Raw genomic sequence first — 24821 nt, 5'->3', positions numbered from 1 at the left:
TCTACTATTTCTACACACACCAATAGCTAATCACTTAGTGCACTGTCTGCAGATATTGTCTTGATATTTTTTATGATGCTCAGTAAAGCACGTGCCTCTGAAAAGTCAGCAAATAATCACTCAGCTCAGATTTCAGAGACTCTTCACACAAACTGCTGCATGTATTTGCAATACTTTACTACCAGTGGCTTTAAAAAGTGACTTAAGTTCTTTAAAAGTGATAATTTGAAGAGACTGCTTTAGCCTGACTTTTTCTAAAGCCACATTTCTACTGGACTGTTTATCAGTATGTTTGTTTCTCAGACTGTCATAAGATTTTTGATGCAGTGGAGGATGGGAAACCAGAGGCATTCTTTAAACTCTGAGCTATGGCTGAGCACCTGTACTAAATGCATTTGTTTATGAGATTGAAGGTTTTATATGTCAAGAAACGAAATAGTTTGCAATTAAATGGAAAAATATTTTCTATCAGGTGTATTTCTGTCATTACATGATACTCTTCCTACTCTAAGAATAGATTGGTACAGCTGGATCACAAGCAATGCAGGAAACATTGATAATATATGTAAATGCATATCAAATCATTCGATTTTGGATTGGATTCCACTGGATTTGGGATGATAGAGCAAACTTCACTCTATTTGGCCACTAGGGTCCAGTACTGTCTTTTATAACAAAGACACCTAAATATTGCAAAGAGAGGAGAGGCCCAAACAGTGATCACACATTCAACTAATACCTTGATCTGATTGTCCAAAATCAACAATATGTTCTTCTGTATTTATTCTTGATCTTTGTACACTGTACTCATCCCTTTTATTTGGATTAAAGCAGTGGGTAGTGCACATCCGCATCTATTTATAGTCACAATATGTTCCCACACTCTCTACTAGCTAATAAAGAGCTAATGTACTTATGTAGCTGTACTTAAATTGTAACTCTACTTTTAAATGTACATGCCTTAACCCTCCTCAGGACACAAACAATCAACAGAGACAACCACATTATTTAATAGGCATTTGAATATATTTATTACAAATGATATTTTATATCTTAATCACTTAGATTGTTATAGTAAACAATAATAATGTCACACATATATATAGGCTAGTTTAAGAGAGGAATTATTCCATTCAACAGTATACGAGTGTGCAGTGTGTTTATACAAACAGAGACAATGGGCAGTGAACACAATCATGTCAAGTGTGTGTATTTGTGTTTGTGTGTGTGAAAATAAATGCAGCACTCATTCATGTGGAATCATTTAATGAAAGGGTGGGAGGGGTGATTATAAAGAAAATGTATGGTAAATGCAAGAGAAAATATTTTTGTGAGAGTGCGTCTGTGTGTGAGTGTGTGTGTGTGTGTGTGTGTGTTTGTGTTTGTGTGTGTAAATGGGTCTGGGAGTGAAATTAAAGCGGTTCTCTGAAGCCTGAGGCCAGACAACACTGCTGCTCCATTTAGGAAAAATAGACACTTCTGCATTGTATGTGAGTATGTGCAAGCTCACTTTTGTGTTAGAGAGATGTCTGTGTGTAAACATAACACATTTTTCACAAAACCAACTTTCTGAGGCCACATCCACATTGATACATTTTCAGTTTCCTAACGTCATCATTTTCCAAAGTCTGCGGTAACGGAGAGCGTATTCGAAACGCTATGTTTTCAGTGGATGAAAAAGAAGTTCTTATGTAGATGTGAGGTGTTTAATGTAGCAAAATTAATGCATATTCAAAAGACCTGAGTAAACTGACTAATTTTCACAGCGGTGTGTGATAGAAGTGCCGCTATATATACTACATTAACAGGTTTGCCGTGAATTGAGGCATCACAGTGTGCTACATGCTAAATGCTAACATACCCCTGAGAAGAAAGACCACACATTTACAGAGAATCAACGAGGAAAGAGACTGAAATATCCCCCAACAAAATATGAGTTTTTATTTCCCAAAGGAACAAAAGGAGTTAGGCTGGTATAGCTGCAGGAATGGGATCCAAACCCCCAAAATAAAACTTGAAGTGATAGTTTTAGGTGCAATATCCTTTTATCAGGGTTAAAATACAGATTTCAGACTAGTTTTACTCTCAGCAAACCACTGAAATGTCTGTATGAGCAGTGGAAATACTGAGCTCAGACGTGCACTATTATGTTGAGATCTAAATGCAGGTCAGGATTTGGTTTCCTGTTTTGGGGTTGAGTTCTGGCTTATGATCTGAACTTTTTGTTACAAATACAAATCAAATCCTGCGGAAAAGACAACATTTTATCAAGTTGTGCTATTTCCCAACATTTCCTTTTTGCTGTTTGTCTTAGCTTCTTGACAAAGAAAATCTCTTACACATGCACACAAACACAACTTACAACAGAGTTTGCGCAGATTACAACACTGTAGGTCTTAATCAACGTTGGCAAGCTACATCTAAGCCAGGAAAGACCAACAACATCACACACAGATCCTTTTCAAGCATCTAACAACTGCTTCGTGGAAGTAGGTTTAGAAAACCACTCTACCCTAACTGTTCTGCACAGACACACATACATACAGTACACGTTCACTTCCATCGTTGTGTAATTGATCAACTGTAGAATAGGCTTGTCATGGAACAGAAACACATATAAATAATTTGTTGGGTGCTGAGGCCATTGAAAACTTCTGTAACCACCCCATGTATGTGTGTTTGTAAGGGCAGTAGTTTCTTCTGAAAAGCTATGTTGAAGGGCAGCATGTGTTTGGCAAAAGCATTGCTGGCAGTGAAGGCTCCTGACCAGAGGAAGAGAGTTACATCACAGAAGAGGAAGCAATACCACAGTGTTTCAGTCCAAGAAATGTCATCTACACAGTCTAGGATTCAGAGTCCTGCAGAGAAAGTAATTTTATAACATTAGATTTTAATTGTCTTTATAATCCACAATAATATCACATGAATTGCAAATGGGTCCGTGTCAGAACAAAACTATAATGTCTGAAGATAAAAAATAAAAAATAAAAAATAAAAAAACTATTAAAATTGCAATTGTAATGTCACACTGGCTGATTCAACAATATTTTGTGAGTTTGTGTCCCAAGTGACAAACAATCAGATTATCCTACAATATAGAGGCAGTGTAGACATGCAATATGTAAAATTGAGCTGTGTATAAGAGGTCGACCGACACTGGATTTTGCCAATACCGATAACTAAAGTGGTGGACAAGACTTATAACCGATTAATCATCCAATAGTTTTTAAAATCAATTAACTAAATGTAAAAAAATAATAATAATTCTTAGCCTTTCCTTACTTTTACGGCACAGTACTACCAGTCTGGCCATTCTCTGTTGACCTCTCTCATCAACAAGGCATTTCCATCCACAGAACTGCCACTCACTGGATGTTTTTTGTTTTTGGCACGCCTTGTTGATAAGAGAGAACAACAGAGAATGGCCAGACTGGTTCGAACTGACAAAGTCTACGGTAACTCAGATAACTGCTCTCTGTACAGTTGTGGTTAGAAGAATAGCATCTCAGAATGCTATACTTAGATGTGGGTTGGCGCTGTTTTGGTGGCACAAGGGAGACCTACACAATATTAGGCAGGTGGTTTTAATGTTGTGGCTGATGTATATATATATCTATATGTCTATATCTATATATATACTAGATATATACAGTATATACAGTATATATAAACATATATACTGTATACATACTGTGTGTTTATATATTTATATATATTAGTTAATTAAACTGTTAATCAGTTAATTAAACTGAGCAGTCTGCAAAACCAACCTGCACTGTGCTAATTTGCAGCATCTCTTGAACTGTAGGACTGCCACACTAGAATGTCATCAAAATATGAATATTTGCAGTAAAAGAAAATTAAAAAAGGGAGGGAGATAGATATAGAGAAAAAGTGTTTTAAGAAGTGGGAGAATCGTTTGAGGTAAAAAAGCGATTGTGCCCACATGTGTGTCTGTGCGTGCACATGTGTGTGTGTGTGTGTGTGTGTGTGTGTACCTTCACAGAGGGCTGTGATCTCAGGCGGAGGAATGAGAACACTGTGTTAGTCTCTTTAGACTGGAAGAAATCTTCATAGTCCTGCAAAATGACAGTGTACATCTGTAAACATTATACTCTGAATAATAATCTATATTGAAGTACCTAAATGGTTTTGGGCATATTTCCTTTGAAAGTGTAACACGCTAGCTCTAAATGTTTCAACGCCTCCTCTTGCCCTCTATTAGCGTCAATGGTTAATCCTTGAGACATGTTGTGAAGGTAGCAGATCTGCAGTTCTCATTGGCTTAGAGAAATGCTGAGGCGGGGTTGAGAGTAATCAGGATTATTGTGAGATTACATCAACAGAGCACTCAGCAAAATCCAAATATTACTGCCATGAGTCATTCACAAAATGCATACAAACCTTCCCATTGTAAATGCTGCTTGAACTCTAATTTAAGATCAGAACTTTGATGGCTTGCTGACTCCTCAGCCCTAAAAGGCAAGAGGGACACACTGACATATTACACTAAAATGCTAATTAAAAACAGACAAGGGGAACTGTTCGGCATCGCTCCACCACAGCAGTCCAGGCACCTGAATACAGTCTAGGGCTTTTTATACTGCATGGAAAAAGTCTGAAAAAAATGCACTGACTGTGTCTTGTTTCCTTCCCAATAAAGGTAATCCCATGTGTTTGTGTGATTGGCTAGAGAGAATCATGAGACAAAAAGACATTTGAATGTAATTGGCTGAAAAATAAATTGGTGCTACAACATCCGCCAAGGATCAGATGAAGCGTTTACATTCTGTGGGGGACAGGGGTTCCTCTTCAAATGCTCCCAAATTGTAGAATTCGCTCCCAAGTGATATAACAGAGGGATTGACTCATATTTCATTGTGTGACGAGGAGGAGGGCATGGCCGGACCGAGAGGATGAAGGCCTGGCGCCGAGTTGCCCAATCAGCAGGAGGAGCTGGGGACGCCAGAGGGAGAGAGAGAGACGCACAAAGCTGTGTGAGTGTGTCATTGTTTATGTTTCAGTTCAGCGTTTTATGTTGTAATTAAAGTTTTTTAATTGTTAACCCGGTTCCTGCTTCCTCCTTTCCCGATGAACAAGAGGCTTGTCTGCCACACATTGGAATCCAATCTTTTTGTTGTTGTTGTTGTATTTTGTATTTCATAATTTTTATTGCTTTTAATATATGTGTTTATATTATATATATTTTGTATTTTTATATGTTAAAATTATGTGAATGTGGTAACATTTTTGCAAAAGGATATTCAGTGATTCATCACGTTTCATGGCAGTTCCGAGGTGAAATGTCCACTATGTGGCACTAAAAAGCAAGTTAAATGTTCTCCCAAACAGACCCTCAAAACCTAACTCCCAACCCTAAACCTTAAACCTTAACCTAACCGTTAGTGTCAATAAAAGCAAATGTTAGAAGAAAAACATAATTTTGTGGTGCTTCTATGACACTTTTGGCTCAAATGTCGACTCACATGCTCTTCTGGATTAGCACAGCAGTCCTTTGTGTCGCAAGTACAATGCGGTTGAAAAATCGGTTGAGCTAGTGTGCAACTTGATCCTATTTGAACAAGTTTGTAAATGAAATTGGTTATGCTAACGTTAAAATGTACTGCCTTCCAAGTCATGCGATATAGTAAAAGTGTTTAGATGTCATAAGATAGCACAGAGTGAGGAACAAAGCAAAAAGTGCTTATGAACTGATAATCTGCTGTTTGACTTATGATTTGTGTGAAAGTGACTACATTTTTTGTTGTTGTTGTAGCGCTTCTAGTGTTTACGTAGTGTACAAGCTACATCAAAATCATTAAGCAAAAATCTAGGTATAGAAACACCATTTTATGAGACCAGGTTACATTTTTGCTATGTAAAGCACCTTAAAAGTATTATTATTATTAAGTATAATGACCAAAAAACCAACAACTGAACCTCATTGGGTCAGAAACAAATACATTTTACCTAAGAACATGCAGCTAACACCATAGATCTTTGTTTACATGTATTGATTTTTAATAAACAACCTCTCAAACCAAGTACAATGTGGACTCATTGGCCAGACAAAGAGCTTTTAGCTTATCACTGATTAAAAAGAGTATTACCTCAGTGAATACCTCCAAATCCCTAAAACATTTTACAGAACCAATGAATACTGTATGAATTGAGCTCTGTGGGATATTGATGAAGTTCTAACCAATGTGCGAGTGTCTGGCAATAAATTTGCTTCTGATCAGAGGCTATTAGTTAGTCTTTGAATTAAATAATAATGTTTTAATGACAGCAGCTGTCTCACCCCTCCATAGTTTGACCTATTAAGCACATAGATTAGTTTCTAATTAAAATAATTTATTGTACATGTGAGGCAGACTCACGCCACAATAGTCGTCTCCATTGAAGATCTGAGGGGGGAGAGGATTGCCCTTTTCAGGTCGTTTCTCCTCCGGAATGTTCCGGTACATCCAGAGCCTCTGATCCTCCAGCATGGTGATGTCAACCTCCTCAAAGTTGATCCGGTTGGCCTCCAGAAAGCTCACGATGGCCTGCTGATTTTTCTTCACCTGAGGAATCACATGATGAAACTTTTAAAGAAATGTCATATAAAATAATGATATAAATTTGTATATTAACTTTTACATTTAATTGAATTTCTACAGTATATATATATACAGTTGTGCTCAAAAGTTTGCATACCCTGGCAGAAATTGTGAAATTTTGGCATTGATTTTTATTTAAGGATAGTGATCATATGAAGCCATTTATTATCACATAGTTGTTTGGCTCCTTTTTACATCATAATGATAACAGAAATCACCCAAATGGCCCTGATCAAAAGTTTACATACCCTTGAATGTTTGGCCTTGTTACAGACACACAAGGTGACACACACAGGTTTAAATGGCAATTAAAGGTTAATTTCCCACACCTGTGGCTTTTTAAATTGCAATTAGTGTCTGTGTATAAACAGTCAATGAGTTTGTTAGCTCTCACGTGGATGCACTGAGCAAGCTAGATACTGAGCCATGGGAAGCAAAAAAGAACTGTCAAAAGACCTGCGTAACAAGGTAATGGAACTTAATAAAGATGGAAAAGGATATAAAAAAATATCCAAAGTCTTGAAAATGCCAGTCAGTACTGTTTAATCACTTATTAAGAAGTGGAAAATTCAGGGATCTCTTGATACCAAGCCAAGGTCAGGTAGACCAAGAAAGATTTCAGCCACAACTGCCAGAAGAATTGTTCAGGATACATAGAAAAACCCACAGGTAACCTCAAGAGAAATACAAGCTGCTCTGGAAAAAGACACTGTGGTTGTTTCAAGGAGCACAATATGACGATACTTGAACAAAAATGAGCTGCATGGTCAAGTTGACAGAAAGAAGCCTTTACTGCGCCAATGCCACAAAAAAGCCCGGTTACAATATGCCCCGACAACACCTTGACACGCCTCACAGCTTCTGGCACACTGTAATTTGGAGTGACGAGACCAAAATAGAGCTTTATGGTCACAACCATAAGTGCTATGTTTGGACAGGGGTCAACAAGACCTATAGTGAAAAGAGTACCATCCCCACTGTGAAGCATGGTGGTGCCTCACAGGGGTGTGTGAGCTCTAAATGCACGGGAAGTCTTGTGAAAATTAATGGCAAGATGAATGCAGCATGTTATCAGAAAATAATGGCAGACAATTTGCATTCTTCTGCACGAAAGCTGCACATGGGACGCTCTTGGACTTTCCAGCACGACAATGACCCTAAGCACAAAGCCAAGTTGACCCTCCAGTGGTTACAGCAGAAAAAGGTTAAGGTTCTGGAGTGGCCATCACAGTCTCCTGACCTTAATATCATCGAGCCACTCTGGGGAGATCTCAAATGTGCAGTTCATGCAAGACGACCAAAGACTTTGCATGTCCTGGAGGCATTTTGCCAAGATGAATGGGCAGCTATACCACCTGCAAGAATTTGGGGCCTCATAGACAACTATTACAAAAGACTGCACACTGTCATTGATGCTAAAGGGGGCAATACACAGTATTAAGAACTAAGGGCATGCAAACTTTCATTTTTTTCTTTGTTGCCATGTTTTGTTTTATGATTGTGCCATTCTGTTATAACCAACAGTTGAATATGAATCCCATAAGAAATAAAAGAAATGTGTTTTGCCTGCTCACTCATGTTTTCTTTAAAAATGGTACATATATTACCAATTCTATGCAAACTTTTGAGCACAACTGTATATATATATATATATATATATATATATATATATATATATATATATATATATATATATACTGTATAAATATTTCTGAGAAATAAATGAAAATACAACTTCAAGAGTATCGAAACAAAAAGAAAAAAATGCCACCAAAATGAAACAAGAAGAAGAAATGGAGGAAATCAAGAAATCCTTGAACTTTATGTCGGAGGAGGTAAGTTAAGTCGCCAAACAACAGACCAAACTTATAGAACTAATGGATGAGGTGAAACTCATTAAAATGCTTATCAAGGGAAAGGATAAGAACATTGAAGACTTGGAGAAAAGAATTGATGACATGGAACAATATACACGAATGGAAGACTTGATTATAACTGGAGACCAAGCAACAAACATATGCCAAGGCAGCATCAGTCACAAACAAAGGTGAGGATGCCCTTGCATATGAGTTACAAACACTGGAACAACAACTCATACAGTTTTTTAAAAGGCAAAATATGCCCATTGAAAGCAACAAATTTGCGGCTTGCCACACTTCCCCAAAAGGACAGCAAAATAAATCCGGCAATCATTGTTCATTTTCTGAATCGAAACAGCAAGATTGAGCCATTAAGACAGGCTAGGAAGCTGACAGGGACGGGAGTGTGTCTGAATGAACATATCACCAAAAATAATGCTGACATTGCCAGGCAGGCACGCATTCAACAGAAGCAAAACGAAATATAAGCCACTTAGACAAGAAATTGCAAAACCATGATTCGGCTGAATGGATCTCACCAAATCACATAAGTGGTTGTGTAAGAGAGCTAATAGACCTAGATCAGTACAGATGATAACTAATAATTCTGCTCTGTCCCGTGGAACAAAAGTCATCAATAGATAGTGACGTTGATTAACATACCGCAGCAGACATTGGAACAAACTGTGTGTGAAATAAATAAATTAAAAAATTTTGTGTGGGAATATCTGAATAGACAATGACAGTCAAGAAGAGAACAGATGAGGACTATTCCTTTCCTTTCAAAGATATGGAAGATGGTGAGTTTGGAGAAATAGGATCATCAGACTGTGTGGATAACAAATTACCTGAACTTGAGAACTAAGAAAAGCTGATCTTGAAAACTTTTGACTTTACAGAACACAAAATGTTGAGAATGACATTGATCCTGAGAATCACTACTACAATAACAACAACTGCAACTGTGAGTATTATACAAATCAGCAATTCAAAAGTAATGTAATAATGGACGGAACATTGTCAGTTATACACCTCAATAGTTGAAGTCTCTATAGCAATTTTCCAAAAATTAAGGACTATTTAAGACAATTCACCATGTTTAATGTAACTGCTATATCAGAGACTTGGCTCAGCAAAGAGAAGGGAGCTGATGTGGAACTTGAGGGCTATGAGCTATTTACAATCAATAGATCAAACAAAAAGGGGGGAGTTGCCCTATTTGTGAATAATGAACTTAACTGCAAAAAAGTAGAATGTCAACAACAATAGAAAATATCATGGAATGTGTTACTCTAGAAATAAATGTGGAGAAATCTAAGAATATAATAATAAGTTGTGTACACATGAAGTCAGAAGTTTACATACACCTTAGCCAAATACATTTAAACTCAGTTTTTCTGAGTTTCTATTGAGGTCAGGGCTTTGTGATGGCCACTCCAGTACCTTTACTTTGTTGTCCTTAAGCCATTTTGCCACAACTCTGGAGGTATACTTGGGATCATTGTCCATTTGGAAGACCGACTGATGTTTTGAGATGTTGCTTCAATATATCCACATAATTTTCCTTCCTCATGATGCCATCTATTTTGTAAAGTGTACCAGTCCCTCCTGCAGCGAAGCACCCCCACAACACGATGCTGCCACCCCCATGCTTCACGGTTGGGATGGTGTTCTTCGGCTTGCAAGCTTCACCCTTTTTCCTCCAAACATAACGATGATCATTATGGCCAAACAGTTTAATTTTTGTTTCATCAGACCAGAGGACATTTCTCCAAAAAGTAAGATCTTTGTCCCCATGTGCACTTGCACAAAGTAGATGTCCTAAACGACTTGCCAAAACTATAATTTGCTAATATGAAATCTGTGGAGTGGTTAAAAAATGAGTTTTAATGACTTCAACCTAAGTGTATGTAAACTTCTGACTTCAACTGCAATTTAGGACTCCAGGATCCTGTCTTGACATATTCAGTGATAAAATGGTTGATATGTATGATAAGATGAATAACAAAAAGATGGTCTTTGTATGTGGAGATTTTAACGAAGATTTGTTAAACCCAAATGAACACAAAAAGAACAGAGACTTTTTGGACACGATGTATAGTATAAGTCTATTTTCTACAATCTTAAAGCCAACCAGAATACCAAGTGACAGTGCTACATTTATAGATAACATTTTTATCAATTAAATTGGGAGTAGAATAGTAAGTAAATATGACATAAATGACCACCTTCCTGTTTTTGCAACTTTACAGAACTTTTTTATGACAAAAACTCATAGAAAATATCTGTAAAAAGAAAAATCTATTATATAAGCAGTACTTAAGATATAGAACAAAAGAAGCAGAACATAAATATAAAAATATAAAAATAAATTGATTATTATAATGAGATTCAATAAGAATGGTCATTACGACAATCTACTGGAACAGCATAGAAGTAATACACAAGGTACATGGAAAATGCTTAAAAGCATAATTAATAAAGGTACAGGAAAATTAGATTTTCCAAATTATTTTATTAAAATATAAAATTAACCTAAAATAACCAAATAAAAAGAGATTACTAATGAATTTAATGATTACTTTGTGAATGTTGGTTATAATTTAGCAAATTATATTGTGGACCCAATAATGAAGGAGTGTGTAGATGTCTATATTATTGATATGAATACCAACACCATCTTTCTGAAGAAAAGTGAAGAGAAGGAACTAATTGATGAGGTAAAAAAATAATTCCACAGATTGTAATGATACTGACATGACATTAGTAAAAATAGCAATAAGACTTATAAATAGATCTGACTATTATGAACCAACAAACCATTTATTTATAAACTCACATGCTCTCAAATTTAGAGATTTGATGGAGTTCAAAACTGCACAAATAATGTATAAAGTAAAAAATAAGATGCTTCCAGACTGTCCAGAGGTTGTTGCAAATTAGAGTGAGTCAGTATGAACAAAGAGGAATTTGCAAAGATTAGAACAAATGCAAAACACAGATGTATTTTAGTTAAAGGAGCTAATCTGTGGAATAGTTTTGAAAAGAAATTAAAATGTGTTAAACAGATTTAAAAAAATATTTAAGACTATTAACAAATATAAAACAAAGGTATGAACACTAATGTGTATATTAATTTTTGTTTTGGGACTTTTGAGTATATAAAAATACATATTTACAGTGTATAAATCTAAAGGGATCTGCACAAAATAATAAATGTAAAAAGGGTAGGTGTAATAAGATAAGGCTTCAGCCTTCACCTTTTGGGTCAGTTGTATAAATGTATGATTATTTATTTACTATGTCTATTTGAGTTGAATGACCGAAATAAACTGGACTATAACAATATAAATATATACAGTATAAATGGTTTGTGATAGCTAATAAAGGCTATTCTCAAAATTGTACTTGAGTATGAGCGTTTATGAGTGTTTGGGCATGTGCAGGAATATTTACTCAATAAATATTGCCATGAAGACAACAAACTCCAAAGGTGAGGCACAATGAGCAGGTAAGAAATTTAAAAAGCAATGCCATCAGAAAGTAGCCAAAACAGAACAGAAATATATCCACAGAGGAGATCTCAAAACAATCATAGAGGCAGGTTGAGTTTGTGTATTCTCAAACGAGACTAGACAGTGAGTGGATGGAAATGGGGAAGAATAAGTAGGGCTCTGGCTGATGGCTTGATAGAAAACAGGTGTGCTGAATTAACTCCAAAATCCGGGAAGTTGGAACAGATAATAGCAGGGGAAGAAGAGTACCAGGTGATAAAGTCCACCCCCAGATGAGACCACGGCCATTGGGGAACCGGTAGAGGCTGCAATTTACCAGCAGGAAAGTGACAGGGTATGTTACGTGCCCAAAGGAAAACAGAACAAATGAGCATGGGCACATAACAGGGTACTTTGGAAATTGCATTCTCTGGGCAGGCACACACGTAGTCAGAGATGTCATGATACAGCCGAGACCACCAGTACTTGTTCAGAGCTAATGTCAGTGTCTGTGATACCCCTTGATGCCCGAAGTTGAGTGCAGCCAGTTGAGAAGCTTATGGTATAGGGAGGCTGATACATAAGTGCACCATAGAGGGCATTTGGAAGGAACTGATCAGTCTTTGTGGCTCGAGCTATCTTCTTATCCATATAGGAATAGAGGAAGGTGAGTGAAGGCGGGAGACAGCATCAGCTTTGACGCTCTTCAATCTTTGCCGATAGGTGACGGTGAACTGGAATCTGGTAAAAAATAGAGCCCACCTGTCCAGACGTGTGTTAAGTCTCTCGACAGAATGCAAATATTCCAAGTTCCTGTGATGACTTTAAAGGAAAATGGGCCCCCTGTAGTGAATGTCGCCATTCTTCCAGCGGCAATTTTATGGCAAGCAGTTCTCGCTTACCGATTTTGTAGTTCTGCTCAGTTTGGGATAGATTCTTTCAAATCATTGCAGTTCTTTAGTGGTGGTAGGTTGTGGTCTGGTGGTAATGGCTTGTACCTTAGAGGTATCCATCTGTTTCCGCTGGGGGCTGATGACAGGAAGTGGATTGATGTCTGATGGAATAGACATTTTTTGGCTTTGAGGTACAGATGATGGTCTTGAAGGCATATCAGAACTTATTTTACATGATGAATGTGTTCTTGGAGAAAAGAGTAATAGATGAGGATATCGTCTATGTAGATGATGACAAACCGCTGAAGGAAATCACAGAGAACTTCATTCATGTAAGATTAGAACACTGAGGGGGCACTGACCAAACCATATGGCATGACTCGGTACTCATAGTGACCGCTAAAGGTGATAAACGTGGTCTTCCATTTGTCCTCCTTTCAGATGTGAATAAGGTTATAAGCAATCCGCAGGTCCAGTTTGGAGTAAATGTGGATGCCCCTCAGTAGTTTGAGAGCTGTTGGTAATAATGGTAGTGTGTATTTGAACTTGACAGTGAGTGCTCGAAAGTCAATACAAGGTCGAAGTCCTATGTCCTTCATCACCACAAAGAAAAAGCTTGATGCTGCTGGTGATGTGGAAGGGCGAAAATTACCTGATGAAGGGCTTTGTCTATGTATTCCTCCATTGACTGCTATTCTGGAATAGATAATGGGTAAACTCATCTGCAAGGAAGGGGGTACCTGGCAGAAGGTCAATAGTGAAGTCCCAATGCCGATGTGGTGGTAACTGAGAAGCTTTGAGAGAGCTGAAGACATCGATGAAGCCATTATACTCCGATGTGATGTCAACTGTCTGAGCAATGGAGGGATTCTTGATGGAGGTGGTACATTAAGGAAGTGACAAGCAGTCCTTAAAACAGCGTTCGCCCCAAGCGCACAAGTCATCGGTGCTCCAAAAAAATAACTGGATTAAACTAACCAAGATAGCCCCCGGATGACGTCTGCAATAGAGTTGCCTAAGATGAGCAAGGATATGATTTCAGTGTGGATGGCACCAGTTTGGAGGATGAGAGGTTCAGTCTGTTGTGTGATGAAGCCTGACCCAGTGGGTTTCCCCTCAACCAAATGGATAGGAAGCGGAGAATGTCAAGATTTTATCGGGATGCAGAGCTCGAATTATTATCTGTCAATGTAGTTTTGTCTAAAATGGTGTATGTTTACTGAGAAAATGCAGAAGTTTCCCTCGCTTTCTGTTCAACCCTGTTATGCTGTGATGAATGTGAAAGTGAAATAATAAAATATGATATACTTAGACAATATTAAGATCAAAGGCATATGCATCTCTCTCTCAAATATGTGAACTTACATGCTCTTGCTGTATTCTTGCAAGTGAGCCTGATTTCTGAAGTCATCTTTTCTTGGCACAAAATATAAAAATACTGATTGTAAATAATTCAGTGTGGTCCACTAATTTTTGCTAATTAAAAGCACTGACCTTCAGCTCTATGATGTTCAAACCTGAAAAATGGAGAAATGGAGGAGAAATGTCACATAGAGTATATATATATATATATATATATATATATATATATATATATATATATATATATATATACTTCTCACCACAATTGTACAGAGCAGTTATACTGAGTTACCATAGACTTTGTCAGTTTGAACCAATCTGGCCATTACCTGTTGACCTCTCTCATCAACAAGGTGTTTCCGTCCACAGAACTACCGCTCACTGGATGTTTTTTTGTTTTTGGCATGCCTTGTTGATGAGAGAGAACAACAGAGAATGGCCAGACTGGTTTGAAGTCTACGGTAACTCAGATAACCGCTCTCTGTACAATTGTGGTGAGAAGAATAGCATCTCATAATGTTGGCGCTGTTTTGGCGGCACGAGGGGTACCTACACAATATTAGGCAGGTGGTTTTAATGTTTTGGCTGATCGGTGTGTATATATATATATATACACACACACTACCAGTCAAAAGTTTTGAAACACTTGACTGAAATGTTTCTCATGATCTTAAAAATCTTTTGATCTGAAGGTGTACACTTAAATGTTTGAAATTAGTTTTGTAGACAAAAATATAATTGTGCCACCATATTAATTTATTTCATTATAAAACTAAAATGTAATTAAAAAAAAATTTTTTTTGAAATGGATGACTTGGACCAAATAATAAATAAAAGCAGCCACTAAGTGCCCAACATAGATGGGAACTCCTTCAATACTGTTTAAAAAGCATCCCAGGGTGATACCTCAAGAAGTTGGTTGAGAAAATGTCAAGAGTACATGTCTGCAAAATCTAGGCAAAGGGTGACTACTTTGAAGATGCTAAAATATAACACAGTTTTGATTTATTTTTGGATTTTGTTTAGTCACAACATAATTCCCATAGTTCCATTTACGTTATTCCATAGTTTTAATGACTTTTCTATTATTCTAAAATGTGAAGAAAATAATTATAATAAAGAATGAAGTGTGTTTCAAAACTTTTGACTGGTAGTGTATATGTGTGTGTGTGTGTGTGTGTTTGTGTGTGTGTGTGTGTGTGTGTGTGTGTGTGTATATATATATATATATATATATATATATATATATATACACACAGTTGTATATATATATATATATATATATATATATATATATATATATATATATAAAACTGTGTGTATATATATATATATATATACAGTGGACGTGTCCCTTTTTTATAGTGGTACTCCCAATGTCTGTGGTGATTATGGCCCAGGTACTTTGTGTAGGAAAATGTGATTTCCTGAAAGTTCAGAAGAATTCTTTTCAAATGGTATTGAATGACCCAGTAGTTTAATATTTGTGTGTAAGTGTGCATATGTGTTCATACTAGATGGCAGCACTCAATGAAATTCTGTGGTTCTCGTTAGCCAGATGTGAGAAAAAAGGATTGATCCACAAGTAGGGATTTATTTGAAAGTAAATGGAAAAAACACAGCTGGGACTTAAACACACCTTAAATATTAAAAATACTGGATTTCTCCAAAGCTTCAGAAGATCAGAGTATGCATTTAGAGCACATCAAACATAGCACAAAGAAAGTAATCAATACAACAACCACAGATTTGCGTATATGTGTGTCAATATGCATGTCCATAAGTGTGGTTAAAAGTTGTTTTGAATACCTGCTCCCTGTCTGGTGCCCTGTTTTAGGTTTTGAATCCTTCCCTATACCAACTTTAAACTTTTTATTCTTATCTTTCCTACCTGTCTGTTACCCACCACCCTCATCTCATTGACTGCCTTTGTACTGTTTAAAAACTCAGTCAGTCAGTTTCAATGCAACAATGGCGAGCAAAAAGAAAAAAAATAGACTTTAAACATGCTGGCAGTTATTCTGTGTTAAAATGTTATTTTAACATTCCTAGAGCTCATAGTTAAAGAATGCATTAGGAAAAGGCATACAGAAAGAAAGTGCTTTAACAAAAAGAAGTCAAAGTTGCTGAAAACTGCTAAAAAAACCCCAGCTATGATACACAGATTCTTGAATATTTTGAACACTTTATACTGTGCGTTGCTGCCCTTTAGAAAATATTTATAAAAAAACATGTTTTAAGATAACCAACAAAAAATACGGTGTGTACACATTAAAATCTTTAAGTCATCACCACATACACACAAAAAACACTTATGCTGATGGTTTAGCTATATGTAATACATTAGCTGAAGGTATTTACACACACATTATCCCAGAACAGGCTCCATGACTGACACTTCTTAAGTCAGTACACCAACTTGAAATCTAGTTTCATACCACAGCTTTTTGCAAGGGCATGACTCACAAAAATATATACATACACACCTGTATTTTGAAAGTATCACAGTGTCTTTTCCTAAGTGAGTGTATTTGGAAGTGTCCATATTGTGGGGGAGAACAGATGGAGTACAAAAAGTCCCTTGCTGTCTCTCTTTTACTGCTGACTTTGCAGACTGTGTTGCTGGGAGCAGCTTGTCAAGTCCTGTTGAATTCAGTCACTATACAGTCACATACATACATATACATACATACATACATATATATGTATATATATATATATACACACACACCTGTGCACGTGGATTAAGAAAAGCACTGCTGCAAAAAGATTCATCCTCAGTGATGTGTTGAAAAGTGGTTTACATACAGCATTATACATGCATAAAGAGACAGAAAGAAAGCGAATCTGTGTCTAAAGGTAGAGTAGTTCTCCGTTAAACATTATGTCCCGTCTGTGCCTTTTAAAATCTCCCTATAAAACTCCTGCCCTGATAAACAGCATGCAGGACAATAGCTGCTCTTAGCCTTATGTTGACCCAGCAAAGCTACACAATGCAGCTATTGTTTCATCCTTGAAACAAAAGACTGAAGACTTTGTCTATATGATTCATTTTAATTCTGGGGCCTGGGTAGCTCAGCGAGTATTGACGCTGACTACCACCCCTGGAGTCGCAAGTTCGAATCCAGGGTGTGCTGAGTGACTCTAGCCAGGTCTCCTAAGCAACCAAATTGGCCCGGTTGCTAGGGAGGGTAGAGTCACATGGGGTAACCTCCTCGTGGTCGTGATTAGGGGTTCTCGCTCTCAGTGGGGCGTTTGGTAAGTTGTGCATGGATCGCGGAGAATAGCATGAGCCTCCCGTGCAGTGAGTCTCCATGGTGTCATGCACAGCGAGCCATGTGATAAGATGCACGGATTGACTGTCTCAGAAGCGGAGGCAACTGAGACTTGTCCTCCGCCACCCGGATTGAGGTGAGTAAACACGCCACCATGAGGACCTACTAAGTAGTGGGAATTGGGCATTGTCTGCCTGAACACCTGTTAACTAAAGTCAATCCGATCTCATGAAAAGTCATGATAATAGTATGAGATTGCAAAATTGTAGGACTTGCCCTATACAAAAACGTCCGACTTTTACTCCCACAGAGAAACATTTATGAACCAACAAACAATGTTATTATGATTTTTCTTAAGTTTAATACCTAACCCAAACCTAAACCTTACAATTAAGTCCTTACCCAAACCCTAAAACTAACCCTGATTTTAACTCTCAAAACAACCTTTTTTTTTTTTTTTTTAGCTGACATCAAAAAGCCTTCTTATTTTAAACCCCTCCCCTCCAGCTACCTGGCTGCATTCTGGTATAATGCCCACTTTTCAAAATTTAATCAATTCCTCATGGAATATTAGAATTTTAAATATTCTGTTTTACTTGTAAAAACATCAGATTACGAAGTGAGATTTGTTTGCATTTCATGTTGACCTTTACACAATGCAAAAAATTATTGTCAGAATTGTGTTTTTCTGTAGATTCTGAATATATCAAGATATCGGTCCAAACAAACCAAAAGCTCAATAACAAAAATAAAAAATATGATTAAAGATAAATAAGGATCTTAAATGGGTCAAGGAATGACAAATGTCAAGATGAGGTTGTGTGCGTGTCACTGACCCCGTTTCCACCCGGTATTAAGATGCGTCTCGGGTGATCCAATCACATGTGGTCAGATGAGACACATCGCTGTTTACACCAGGTAATTTAAATGCATCTCCTGTGACCACCTGTGATCGGATTTGAAGGGGAGGGACTCTGTTTCATGACGACATACATCAATCACTATGTCAGTGTGTTCCTGCATGACAATAAACCACAACAAAGTCTGAAAAGACAAAGAAAGTGTGAAAAAAATGGCACGCCATTTCTCCCTGATGCAACTGAAATTTAATCATACACAAAAGCAACATTTCAAGCAGAATTGTCTGTTATTTTAGAAGTGGATTAGTTGTATTAACCTGAGCTGCAGATGTTTGTGCTTCTCATAACTGTCCCTGCATGTTGTTATCAGACACGCTGAAGAAGATCTGTGAAGTTCTCACGTTTGTGAATACTGTATATCTGCTTTTTTTATTTTTCCAATCGGATGATTATTTCCTTTTAAACCGCTCGTAACCGACAAAGTTTAAACTCTTGTTTTAGGGCAGTGGTTGATTGACAGATGAGGGGAGGCGCTTCGCTGCTGCTGGGACAAATACAGGATGGATTAGCATTCACACCTCAAACGTTCAGATGCATTTTTTACCACATACATATGTGGTTTTTGTGATCTGTATTTAGCGCTGACCACATGTGATCCGATTACCAAAAATGCATCTTAATACCAAGTGTAAACGGGGTCTGTGTTCTGAATCAATGAGCTAAATGCAGTTTAATCACTCCCACTTAACACAGAGATGCAGAGCATGTATCACTGATGAACCTATCTCTCCACTAAGCTTAAATGACTGAAATGTCTCAGTCCTTTGCATGCATGTGTAAGTGTGCAACAGTGGGAGGTGAATGAGTGTAATGAGTGGAAAAGGTTAGTCAGGGGTAAGACCATAATAATCCCACTCTGACCAATGCTTTTGAGTTAATGTGAATCAGAGAGTGTGTGTTTGTGTAGCTATCAGTACTGACATACAGTATAGCACTGGATTTGGACTGATGGGTTTGTCTCACTTCCACTCATCTGATCCTAAAATCTGATTTGTCACTGGAATACTGCACTGCTCTGAGCAAAAATCTCTTTGTAAATACAGAATGGTTTTCCTCAACCATCACTCACTCCACATAAACATCTTCTTGACTCAAAATGCACTTTACATTACATCTGGGCAACACTTTACATTAGTGTTCTCTTTTCTGTGTTCATAAAGTGTTCATTAATGACTAATAAGACATTAAAATGCATTATAAATCATTGATCTGCAGTTTTAACAACATTAATAAAAGGGCAACTTTCATGAAATGCCAAATAGTGAGCATTTTAACTTACATGTTATAAATGCTTACTATATACACTTATTCATACTTAGGTATGGGTAAGAAACAGAACAATATTTAAGTCATTTTTTACTCTAAATCTCCACTTTCACTTTCACTTCTGAAAGTCACATGTGGTGCCCGTTTAGTTTCACTTTCACATCTGAAAGTGAAAGTGGAGATTTAGGGTAAAAAAGGACTTAAATATTGTTCTGTTTCTCACCCACACCTATTATATTGCTTCTGAAGATATGGATTTAAACACTGGAGTCTTATTGTTAACTTTTATGTTTCCTTTATGTGATTTTTGGAGCTACAAAGGTCTGACCACCATTCACTTGCGTTGTATGGACCTCCAGAGCTGAGATATTTTTCTAAAAATCTTTGTTTGTGTTCTGCTGCAGAATGAAACATCTGGGATGGCATGAGGATGAGTAAATGAGAAGATAATTTAGATTTTTGGGTGAACTATCCATTTAATTACTGTGTATCGTCTGGACTCATTTGTGCTGTCACTATCCTTGTCAAGTTACCACGTGACAATAAAGCCTACCTAGTCCTAGTTACCTAAAGTCCTTTGCAAAACACTTTTCAGGTCTTCGTGCTCATTCACAGCTTAACATTTAATAAAGCCTGATGACTACTCAAACTTATGGACCTTAAATGTACATATATTAATGTTAGGGTTATTAAACATTTATAACATGTGAGGTAAAATGGCTCACTATTGGGCATGTATTGCATGAAAGTCACCCTTTTTATGCATGTTGTTGTAACAGCATTGGTTTATAATGCATGTGTAAATGAATTATTAGCCTAGTCATTAATGAACCCTTTATAAACCCTTAACAAAGGGAACATGTAAAGTGTTACCCTTCGAACACATACACTGCAAAAAGTTTGGAACAACAGATTTTGCTGTTTTGTAAGGAAATTGGTACTTTAATTCACCAAAGTGGCATTCAACTGATCATAAAGTATAGTCAGGACATTACTGATGTAAAAAACAGCACCATCACTATTTGAAAAAAGTAATTTCTGATCAAATCTAGACAGACCCCATTTCCAGCAGCCATCACTCCAACACCTTATCCTTGAGTAATCATGCTAAATTGCTAATTTGGTACTAGAAAATCACTTGCCATTATATCAAACACAGTTGAAAGCTATTTGGTTCATTAAATGAAGCTTAACATTGTCCTTGTGTTTGTTTTTGAGTTGCCACAGTATGCAATAGATTGGCATGTCTTAAGGTCAATATTGGGTCAAAAATTGTAAAAAGAAACAGCTTTCTCTAGAAACTCATCAGTCAATCATTGTTTTGAGGAATGAAGGCTATACAATGCTTGAAATTGCCAAAAAACTTAAGACGTCATACAACGGTGTACACTACAGTCTTCAAAGACAAAGGACAACTGGCTCTAACAAGAGAGAGATGTGGAGGCCAGATGTACAACTAAACAAGAAGATAAGTACATCAGAGTCTCTAGTTTGAGAAATACATGCCTCACATGTCCTCAGCTGACAGCTTCATTGAATTCTACCCGCTCAACACCAGTTTCATGTACAATAGTAAAGAGAAGTCTCAGGGGTGCAGGCCTATTTCTATGGGAAGAATTGCAAAGAAAAAGACACTTTTGAAACAGAAAAACAAAAAGAAAAGGTTAGAGTGGGCAAAGAAACACAGACATTGGGCAACAGATAATTGGAAAAGAGTGTTATGGATCTTAACCCCATTGAGCTTTTGTGGGATCAGCTAGACTGTAAGGTGTGTGAGAAATGCCCGACAAGACAGCCACATCTATGGCAAGTGCTACAGGAAGCGTGGGGTGAAATGTCACCTGAGTATCTGGACAAACTGACAGTTAGAATGCCAAGGATCTGCAAAGCTGTCATTGCTGCACGTGGAGGATTTTTTGATGAGAACTCTTTGAAATAGTTTTCATATTGTAATAGTAATTTTTCACGTTATTAATGTCCTGACTATACATTGTGATCAGTTGAATGGCACTTTGGTGAATAAAAGTACCAATTTCTTTCCATAAGAGCAAAATCTGTACATTATTCCAAACTTCTGGCCACTAGTGTAATTCTTTTCTCAATGATGAGAAAAAGGCAGAGGCGTCATGCCCATTCAAAGTAAGGGGGCACGAGTCACCTCAGATATTTGAGCCAAGAGGATTTTAAATGGATTATTTGAACTTCCAAAAACATATTTTTACCTTTGATAATTAAATTGAATGATTATTGCATGTAAAAAATAATGTGTATGTGGCAGAAATCTTTATTCACATTCTAAATTTAGTTTTTTTGTCAGTCCAATTGAGTCACATGTTCCGCTAAAGGCGACGTACCGTGGCTGATCGCGCTCATGGGGAAGGTCGAGCACATATGGGAAAGCACAGTGTTAAGCTAATTAACTAAATCAACTTATGTCCACTTAACCTTTCCTAACTGTGTCTGTCTCAGTGGAACAGTCAATCTTTTTTTTTTTTCATAGTCTAATATAGATTATGTCAATATTTTTGTTGGTTGCTGTTCATTTCCTTTGGCGCTGAATTGCTTTTGACTGGTTTTGCAGCGTAACACTCTCTTTTCTTCATGTTTAAAGAAAGCAGCAGTTCCTCTCCTTTCCAGTCATTATAAAAACTGGAGACGACCCGTGCTGTTCACATTCTCTGTCTAGGGGAAAACTGTAATGTGTCAAACAGTGATGGCAATTGCCATAACTGCCATGATGAAGAGACAGTATTCCATGTTTTCTTGGCATGTTTCAGAAAACGAAAGACAAACAGATATGGTTTGCTTGCCAATATTTCCACAGTATTTGTCCAATTACTGTAAACGGTGCAGCGACTCTCTTGTCTATGGGTTCTTCTCTTTTATAAAATTGTACATCCTCGTTCCCTTTCCTTGCATAATTTCTTCACTAATTTTCTGTAAAATATCAAGAATATTTTTATTATTTACTGTGAGCATTTTTGGGCAGAACCTTATTGTTTTCTTTTTGATTCTCTCACGAATATATATATATATATACAAAAAAAAAAAAAAAACTCTCTGCGAATTATAAAACGCTGCCATTTAAAACACATTAATTTTAACATGAGGAGGCCTATGTTTAAACTTCAATGCCCTGTTCAGTTCTTTATTTATTTTAAATGCATTGACAGATTATTATTTTATTTTTTTATAGCCTACATATGAGCCATTCATTTATTATCATGGTATTTTGAAACACTGATGTTTGATCTGTAATTTAGACTCTTAGACTATCAACTAAGAGTAAGTTAGGCTAACTTTTGGGCTTAGGTTTATGTCGTGTATGGAAAATATGTGCACAAAAGAAGTGGCAAGAGAAAGCGATGTAAAACTGTCTGAAGATGCAAAAATGCAATCGAATGCAACAATTACTGATACAATTACTGATTAAAACAGGTGTTTTATACCGTTTTCTGTGATTTATACTGCTTGTTGCAGCAATATGAACTTTGCATAAATGGCAGTGGTGGGCTGGGTTTGGTTGACCCTGGTGCCCCCTCAAAAAAATGAGATGCATGACATCCCTGGAAGGAGGGAGAAAGAGTCAAAAGAGTGAGTAAGATATCCAGTATGTGTGTGTGCTGAGATGACAGAGTTTTAAAAATAGCTCTTTTTGGGTAAACAAATCTGGGTCTTGTAGAAATAAAGAGATTGCCGAAATCATTGCATAAATTATTTAGATCATTACCTCATTCTGTTACTATTAAAATGCTCGATCTCCTTCTTAATCTAATAACATCCAAACACACTATATACCATAGCTTCATCTTCATATCAGAACTTTCAACTGCGCAATGAGTCACTGTCCAAACACACTTCTTCTTTCATCTGAAACACAGACACAAAGAAACAAAACTGCCCAACCTTCCTCCCACTCCCTGTTCAGAGCCAGTCCATCGTGAAACGCTTCAGAGCTTTGATCTCCTCATTTAAAGATCTAAAAATCAATGTCACTGGACCAGCCCGTTAAAAGGCTGAAATATAATCCCTGCAACATCTCTGCTCTGAATGGATCAGGGCATTTCTTGTGCATTCCCCAGATCCTGCAAGCCGAGTCATTTAAAATTGCGCAGGTCTGTACGCTCGAGACTGAGGCGTTGGAGTTGGCAGTGGGTTTGTTTGTACTGTAAACATGCACTTTGTTCAACCTCTAAGCTTTATGACTGTTTGCAGTGCGCTGAGGTGAACAACAGTTTTGGATTATCTCGCGACCACATCTAATCACCATATGACATATTAAAGAAGTATTTGGGAATATTTAGATAGACCTTTTTTTTTTTTTTTTTTTTTTTGAGTGACCTGCATAGGCCTACGTAAAATGTATTTATGCATTAGAATCAGAACTATCCGGAATATTCTTCACCGTGTGTTTTGCAATTAAATGTGTTATTGCCGCCCAGTATTGCGCACTTACATGTAATAAATGCAATGCATATAACCAAGTTATTTAAATAAGTATATCCTATATGATACTTACTTACTTATAGAAGAGTTGTGTAGATTATATAGAATTACATGTCATATTTAAATAGTCACAGAATACAGATTGACAGTCAGTGTGTCATTCCTCTCAGACAGTCTCCAGCTTTACAGCAAGCAACTATGAAATGCGCGTTATAAACACTTACTCACCGCGATAGAGCCAGACGAGGAGGCGATATATACTCTGATGACCATCCTAATCCTCACTTGCCCTCTCTACAAAGGCTAAAGGCAGGGAAATGTTGCGCTCTCCCTTTCTATAGACTTCTGAACCCGATGACGTCAACTTCACCCTTTTAAATTAAAGTGAGTGCGCGCTCCCAGTGTTCAATATTAATAAAGACGCTCGCGCTCCATCAGTGCACTTCACTCAGTCGGGTGCACGAAACTCACAACGATTATCTTCTTGCTCCAGCGCAAAACATGAATCATGGGTAATGTAGTTTCCATCGCCTCCAAAAACGAAGGCTGCTTTTTGGTTTATTACAAACCCATCGTGGAGGACTATCATATGTCCAAAATTGAAAAACAATGTAAATTCTCCTCAAGTTTAAATATTGATATTTGGTTGGAACAGTTGGAATTTTTGTAACTTCACTAAAAAAATGACTAGTAAGATTTACTTT

General features: G+C 37.1%; 1 protein-coding gene across 1 annotated transcript; it reads right to left on the bottom strand.

Annotated features, from left to right (window-relative positions):
• Positions 1–1012: 1012 nt before the first annotated feature.
• On the bottom strand, positions 1013–24585 carry LOC127418695 (SH3 domain-binding glutamic acid-rich-like protein 2). The gene is made up of 4 exons (XM_051659408.1): positions 24346–24585; positions 6381–6566; positions 3999–4079; positions 1013–2858 (listed from the first exon to the last, which is right to left on the bottom strand). Exons 1-4 carry the CDS (start codon positions 24388–24390, stop codon positions 2844–2846), a joined length of 327 nt encoding a protein of 108 aa, XP_051515368.1. The 5' UTR covers positions 24391–24585; the 3' UTR covers positions 1013–2843.
• Positions 24586–24821: the final 236 nt, after the last annotated feature.

The sequence above is a fragment of the Myxocyprinus asiaticus genome, chromosome 28 (genome assembly GCF_019703515.2).
Source record: "Myxocyprinus asiaticus isolate MX2 ecotype Aquarium Trade chromosome 28, UBuf_Myxa_2, whole genome shotgun sequence".
Taxonomy (NCBI): Eukaryota; Metazoa; Chordata; class Actinopteri; order Cypriniformes; family Catostomidae; genus Myxocyprinus; species Myxocyprinus asiaticus.
Note: the sequence above shows the minus strand (reverse complement) of the source record. Positions and strands in the feature narration are given on the sequence as shown.

What these genes read in the sequence shown, in the direction of transcription:
- LOC127418695 (XM_051659408.1), bottom strand. Translation starts at nt 24,390, where the DNA reads ATGGTCATCAGAGTATATATCGCCTCCTCGTCTGGCTCTATCGCG. An exon ending in CCTCGTCTGGCTCTATCGCG is followed by an intron (nt 6,567 to 24,345) that starts GTGAGTAAGTGT and finishes GTGATTCCTCAG; the next exon opens with GTGAAGAAAAATCAGCAGGC. An exon ending in ATGGAGACGACTATTGTGGC is followed by an intron (nt 4,080 to 6,380) that starts GTGAGTCTGCCT and finishes GTCATTTTGCAG; the next exon opens with GACTATGAAGATTTCTTCCA.